The 7,724-nt window shown below is 30.2% G+C and overlaps 1 protein-coding gene and 1 long non-coding RNA gene across 3 annotated transcripts in view; one reads left to right on the top strand and one right to left on the bottom strand.

The window, feature by feature from the left end:
• LOC102679324 (mothers against decapentaplegic homolog 6) overlaps positions 1-7,224 on the top strand; it is a 73,081-nt gene extending 65,857 nt beyond the window's left edge. Inside the window, exons 5-6 of the mRNA XM_006614615.2 lie at positions 3,804-4,004; positions 4,158-7,224. Coding sequence (XP_006614678.1) covers positions 3,804-4,004; positions 4,158-4,507 — 551 coding nt within the window. The 3' untranslated portion in view covers positions 4,508-7,224. The remainder of the gene's footprint in view (positions 1-3,803; positions 4,005-4,157) is intronic.
• On the bottom strand, positions 977-2,387 carry LOC116185489. 2 transcript variants are annotated; one of them, XR_004150341.1, is made up of 3 exons: positions 1,820-2,387; positions 1,453-1,725; positions 977-1,202 (listed from the first exon to the last, which is right to left on the bottom strand). It is a non-coding gene; the product is annotated as an uncharacterized LOC116185489 (long non-coding RNA). The 2 variants fall into 2 exon arrangements; XR_004150340.1 differs by lacking the exon at positions 977-1,202 and having other exon boundaries at positions 1,416-1,725; positions 1,820-2,386.
• Positions 7,225-7,724: the final 500 nt, after the last annotated feature.

Consider the following 7,724-nt stretch of genomic DNA (forward strand, 5'->3'; position numbering starts at 1 on the left):
GATATTTATAACAATTATAAACGATATTTGTGTTGACTTATTCAATGATGACGTTAATATTTTAATATTGCATTCTATTGAATTTTCTAATTTAATTCAATAGTTTATTCAATAATTCAATAATTTAATTCAATAATTTAATTCAAAAAATTTTAAATATTTTCATAGCATTATCTTTTTATTGAATTATTATAAAAAGTATTAAATTTATTATAAAAAGTATTTAATTAACATTGAAAAATATAGAAGTATATTTTCATTATATAATGCAAGTTATATTAATTTCATCAAAATTTATATTTTTCACTTTATTTGCATTGAATATCAAGTACAACTTAACATACAAGTACCAAAATTTGAAAAAATTCGTTTTAAAAGAGTTAAAGCACACATAAAACACATAAAAATATTTAGCTACGTGATAGAAAGTTGCAATGTCAGTATGCTGTTCTTTCCAAGATGTCAGTGTGATTAAGTGTCCATTCATCATACATCACACTAGAAGGATATAACTTTATTGCAAACACGATGAAAGAATTTGAAGAGGTTATGGTAGTTTACTTCAATTACTTCGATTTTTTTTAAAAGTCATAAACGATTGTTTATGATTAATATTTGCTGAAAATCTGAAAATATCAATTAAATCTACTACATAGTAAGAATATTTTTTTACTCGTCTTTTATTTCTACTGAAGTTCATAGTATCGTTGGTGATCGATAAAGCTAGTCTGAACATGTGAAGCTTAATAATGGTAAGCAATATTGAATGATCGTTGAATTATTTATATATAAATATAAAATGAGCGAATAGCATTTATTAATATTGTGATATAACGATATTCATTAGATTATAAACGAAATAATTGAATCTTTAATAAAACATTTAATTTTCATAATTAAAGTACAATTTATTTCTTAATTAGAAATTTTTATTTTTTGAAAAATTTTATTAAAAAAAATGTAATATTTGCAAAGTGACTAAATTTTTATTTTAATTTTTTTTAATTACATTTATAAGAATACGAATTTGCATAAACAATTTAATCATATACAATTTTTATCGCAATTTCATCAAATTTAAACACGTTTAAGAAAAACACGAATTCTATTTTGATCTATTATACGCTTTGATAAATAATCTGCCATTTTATAGTAAAACAATCGACAAAACGCCAATCATGTTATATTTGGTTAGTTTTAACCTATAAATTGATGTAGATTGCTATTTGACAATATAGCATTTAGTTAGTAGATGATTGAAAGATTTTATACATTTAAAATTGACTAATATCGAATATCTTATTCGTGAAAATCTATAATTGTCAATAATCGATAAATCTAATCGTATTGTATATAGAAGAAAAAAATATTAAAAAAACAATTTGATAACAACTTGATATTGAAGAATGTAATAGGATATTATATTATTATTATTTATCATAATATACTTACTTAATATATCTTACCATATATTATAAAACAATTTTATAATTTGTAATTAACATAAGTACAATTGATCTATTCAGACATCAGAGTCTTTGGCCTCTGCGAATAAATTTGTATAATTTCCATATCATCTATGTTAGCATACAATTTTAAAATAGGATATTATATTAAAATTTTATGAATAATAAAATTTTCTAAGTAATAATTCATTTATTTAATTAAATAGAGAGTTTTTGCCATCTTTATTCGTTATTTTATTTTTATTTAAAAGCATTTAACCTACAAATTTTGACCGAACATTTATTTTAAGAGAATAAAAAATTTTATCTGATATCGAGCTATATTCAAAAAAAGAAGAAGAAAGAAATCAAACCTCTCAAACTTGAATAATATTTGATGAAAATGACCGTGTATATTTGGCGGCACGTGCGTCCATTTGCAATCGAAACGCCATGATTGAATGGGGCGAGCCACGAGTTTATCGAAAACGGCTGAAAGCTGGTTATAGATGATCATAGATAGACACGAAAATTCGTGGTTCGTCACGACAACGACGACGACCACGACGACGACGGCGACGGCGGCGGCGACCGACGCGACAAGCGTCCTTGCTCCAACCACTCGCGCTACTACCGATGACGTAATCGTCGCGATACCCCGCAATCTTGGCGCCGCGGTAAACTCGTAATATCTATTTTTATCTGGTAGAAGCAGGAGCCCCGCTCTGTCTCTTTCCCCTTGCGCACAGCCACGCTAGAACGTATTCTTCGACACACCCGTATTTCACATCTCTTCTTCCTGACTCTTAACCTCTAAATTCAGCCTCTGCTGAAATGATCAGTTTCTCGAACTCTATATGGGCTACCAGGCATCTTTCGTTATTTTCATTTTTAAAATTTCATTTGCTTTTCATCGTCTTGTATAAATTCTTATTTCATTAAACATTGATTCAAATTTATTCCGAAATGACGAAAAATTGCTAAATTCAATTGAAATTATGCAGTAACAATTATGCGAAATATTATCTACTGCTGAGAAGTTAGCAATAAGTTGAAGTTCACGAATCCGTTAAAAGATGGCGTAAACACGTTTTGATCGGAAACAGGTTAGGGTAGGTTCGGACGCCAATGTCGTGGCGACACGTTAATTATAGCAAAAAGTTACGATCGATTTATTGGTCAAGTCGTTTATCCTCCGTCTGTGTTTTGCATATTTAAAAGCGTTTTCGATGTTCCTTTTTAAGACTGTCTGATAAAACGGCGCCAATCAAGTCCACCTGTAATACGTTTTATCTGCTCCAGAATACTCTATATCACATGAATGTTGACCGGTGTTATTAATCATCGGTTAAAACGAAGAAAAGATACTAGTTGAATAATTTACTAAATTTTTATATTAGGTAAATCGAATATTAGCACTCGATATGTTCTTTGCAATAATTTTTATTTCTTGTATATATAAAAAATAAATTAGTATTTTTATTAAAGAAAATATCATGAAAATATTTTTCATTATTGCAACGAATTAATTAATTTTTTTTTCTTATATTTTGTTTCTATTATAGTATCTTAAAATCAAAAAGATCTATACTTTTTATCCGAAAAAATCTTATTTTTGTATCTTTTTTAAAATTATAGTATTGCTTATTGCTTTGTTAGAAAATTTTATCATTTTGACAAATTGAAAATATTATCTTTCATTATATCCTAAATAAATATAATAATATAACTTTTCATTTTCTGCGTCGTAGCAGATTCTTTTTCTTTTCTCCGTCTACTCTCTTGTCTACTCTCGAATCTGGCGCCGTCGTCTTCCCCACGGTTGGCGAGACGCGTGGGACTTTCCGGCGACAAGTCCTTTATGATACCGCTTGTACGCCCGCAGCCTCTCACCGAATGAACACTTTTACTGAGAAAGAAAGACTTCTCGTTAATGACAGATCTCATCTTGTTTCGAGGCATGTCTGTATCGCGTTTCATGGAAGTTCTTCATAAAAACGGCAGATTAAATTCTTTGATGCCCACGCTATCGAGAACTTTCAATTAACAAGCTTATAGTCGTTGAATTTAAGTTCTTTCTTTTTATAAAAAGAAATTAAAAAAAAAATAATCGTTATTATTAAAATTATATCTTTATGCCATATATACTATATTATGCAAATGCACTTGATTTGCCATATCATAAAAGAAATTTACAATCATACAATTTGTAACATTTTATTCTTAATAAATTCTAAAAAAGATAAAATTAAGAAGATGGTGTATTTCAATTTTTGTTACTTGTATTTCATATAATATTTATTAAGAATTATGATAATGATAATAATTGTAAGTTAAAATAATATTTATATATTGCAGGTGAAACAGGACAAAAAGAATGGTGTACATTAGCATATTGGGAATTGGGTGGTAGAGTAGGTCGTCTGTATCCTGTAGAACCTTCAACAGTAAATGTTTTTGATTCCCTCCATGATGGTGATGGCCTTTGCTTAGCAACACTGGCTAAAAATCATGTTGCACCACCTGCAGTCCAAAGAACAAGAAGCAAAATTGGTCTTGGTAAGATTTTTTTCATGTAGTAGAAATATATTCTAGTAAAAATATGAAATAATTTAATGAGATTTATTTACATTATCAATAAAATTAATGAACATAAAATTATCAAAGAAAAAATATTATTGAAGATAAAAAATATCAATTACTTATTTGTAGGTTTAATGCTTAGTCAAGAAGCAGATGGTGTGTGGGCATATAACAGATCTGAGAGCCCAATCTTTGTGAATTCACCTACTCTGGATGATCCAGAGTCTAGAACACTACTTGTCTATCGTGTGCCTCCAGGCTTTTGTCTGAATATCTTTGATCGTACCAAAATTCTACAGCTTCCATATGGTAATGGTACCACAAGAACAAGCAATCAGGCTTCAGGCTTTGCCTCTGGTCCTGTTGATATCAACTCCGTCCGTATCAGCTTCGCCAAAGGCTGGGGACCCAAGTACTCAAGACAGGAAGTCACCTCTTGTCCATGTTGGCTCGAAGTACTCCTAGCACCATGCAGGTGATCCCTACAACTCATTATGAAGGTACACAGTCTCGTCCGTTTGCGCCTCTTCTTCCTCCTCGTCGTCCTCCAAGAGGACCGATCTGTGAAACTGACGCAGCAGCGACGAAGCTCCGTCCTAAAGGCTGCCAACGGATACTCATACGACGTGGATCGCCGCCAGCAGTCTTACCAAAGTACGCCACCATACATCCAGGAACAGCGTCGTTTTATTAACAGAAAAACGAGAATCATTTGACAAAAGCGTTTTATATTCTTGTGCCTATGAACGGAAGACATATAGTATACGTGGTACTCGATTTTCATTTACCCTAAAACTTGATTATATTGCATATTCTTTTTAATTGGTCAATAATACTGTTGTACTTTCTTGATAATGTTAAATGAGATTTCATAAAAAGTGAAGCGGTAATTTCCGCTAGGTCTAGTCAGTGGTATTTAATGTTTTTAAGCTTGATGTTAATGTGTCTTGCATTAAGAATATTATAATATAAACAACATTAACTGAAATCATGCAAAGTGCGAGAGTAAAATTGATCAATAATGTCGCTCTTTTTTTATGGTATTGATCATAAGTTTAATGTCTGTACTGTCTGGCCATGTCCTCGTTTATGATTAATCATTGTACTGCAAGGAAGCAGAAACTTGGGCTTCCGGTAAGGTCTAGTCAATGGTGTTTGAGAATATGGAAAACTCGTTGGTTACATGGATTAAAAATCCATTTAAATTATCAAGAAACGAGAACACTGCCAACAGAATCAAAGGAAGTACTTAGTGTTTTTATGTTACCTTTAAAAAGACTTTTACTTTAATGATTAAAATAATAATATTTGTAATATAAATTTCCTGCTTTTACATTGAATTTAATCAAATACGAGGAAAGATTTGTTAGTTGAAAGATATAAAAAAATTTGCTCGATTTAGAGATATCTTCGTCAGTTTATCTATCTAATTAAATTCTGTCGAAGATTTTTACTATTCGATGTTGCAATTATGAGAAACTTACAAAACTTTTCTCAAGTTCTTTAATTTTGTATGCTGTAAGTCGGTATTTCAACGTTGAATTATAATAATCTTATAATGATTTTTCATGAACATTCAAATGTCGTGTACCACATTTACTGTAGTTGTCTCCAATCGCCGTTCGGTGCTGTACATACGTATATGTACATACACTGTGCCTTCCCAGCTTCCTTTGTGGTGCAATGCACGAGTGATAGAACGAATGCATGTGTGCGTGTATCTAAGAAAAGTGAGAGAAAATGAGAGAATTTCCGCGTGCCAGCTATGTTTCGCACCAAAATGCCCGAGAGCTTCGTACTACAGTAATACGATACTGTGATAAAAGTTCGAACCAGGTCTCTTTTTCCTTCCTTTTTTTCGAACGCGTTTATGAAGCACCGACGATAAAAGAAAAGCAATCAATTTGTTAAAAATGTGTATAATGTATGCAAAGAGACAAACACATGCTTAATAAACAATAATCCATAGACTTGAATCTAGAAAAAATGTTGAATTTATATACAAGTACTGTTTTCTCGGTTAATTTTGTACAGTTTTGAAAGATATGATGAAATTAGTATAAGTGAGTGGAATTTTACAAATTTTATCGCGAAAGTCTTCATTAAGATCTGCCTCCAAATCCAAATACATGTATTAGCGTGAAAGAAAGGAACACATTATGCAAGTTAGCGGTTTGCAAAAGTAAAAAATGTGACTATTATGAGAGAAAAAAATGCATGTACAGTTCGGAATGATGTTATTATACGTGCATACGATGTAACATGTACCACCAGTCATACGTATTCATCCATACGCATACGCAATACAAGCATCTATAAAACACAATTGACTGATCGAATAGTTTTTTTTCGAGCTATTAGTTATTTTTTTTTTTTTTTTTTTTTTTTTTTTTGTATAACCGCTTTTATCAATATAAAAGCGGAAACATGGATTGTAATCTATTGCGATACGATTCATGTGACACGCCGAACGATATATTGTGATGCGTATATTGTCGCTTAAATGTTATATATTAATGTGTATACATATGTATACAAAAATGTTTATAGGTAGCTAGTTATATCTATTGCAATGATGAGTAGTGATTCTTAGATCTATATATGAGGTTAGAAAGTTGGCACTCTTAGAATTACATGATACCTATAACATCGTTTTACGAAGTATCGTTTAAACAAACAATGTTAACCTCGAAAATACTTTTGAAACGATTGTAATTATGGAAATGTATTCTTGGAACGCTTTATATATAATCGTAACATATATTGGTCTAAGAATCGCTGATGAAAATAACGACAAAAAGAATTTTTTGTCGAAAAGTCGTCTATTTCGGACAGCTACGTTGCTTTTTATAGTTTTTTTTTTCTAACTTGCTGTTATAGTCGAGGTTGGCTCATCGCTGGAATTGAACCAAACGCGTGTGGTCAGTCTGAAAACGATTTTTCGAAATGATCTTCGTAAACGCGGAGCGCAACACGACGATCCATATAATTTGTATATTTTATTTCCTTTCGTAAAAATTTGATTAAAAATAAGTTTACTTATTTTTGAATTATATAATCTTCATTTTTGCAAATCAGAAAACAGACATTCTACGTATAATTCGTGAAATTTTTTTTTGTTATAACAGGCGAAGACAAAAAATTTGGTTATGTCTGTTCATAATTATTACCGAGACACAGTTTCCATAAACATTATGCCAGAAAGGATGTATAGCTAACGGTGTACTTAACGATATTTTGTAATTAAACGTATGCAAATTTAAACTTTGCTAGACCCGGTCGTAATCATAGTCTTGTTAAAATTAATTGACAATTGTTAAAAAGAAAAAACATTTCGACGGACGAAATATTTATTCGTACTCTTCTCAGAACAAATAAAATGATTAGTTTATATATAAAAAAAGAAAAAAGTAGAATCCTTTGATACCTATATCTCGATTTAATGAAAAATCGATTGTTCTTCAAAAATAATCTCATTTCACATCATTCATTTTTCACTTGTTGCTAATAAATATTTTGTATAAAAATTGTTTATTATATATTGTATAAAATAACATCTTGAATAAGACAATCGTTTAAACGTATTTTTTTGGATAAATTAATTTAGCTGCTTAATATACCAAGCATATTTAAAAATTATACCTATTTAAAACAAAATTTGAAATATTTTGTATAGTTACAGTGGTGCATTACAAT

The sequence above is a fragment of the Apis dorsata genome, unplaced genomic scaffold (assembly GCF_000469605.1).
Source record: "Apis dorsata unplaced genomic scaffold, Apis dorsata 1.3 scaffold_194, whole genome shotgun sequence".
Taxonomy (NCBI): Eukaryota; Metazoa; Arthropoda; class Insecta; order Hymenoptera; family Apidae; genus Apis; species Apis dorsata.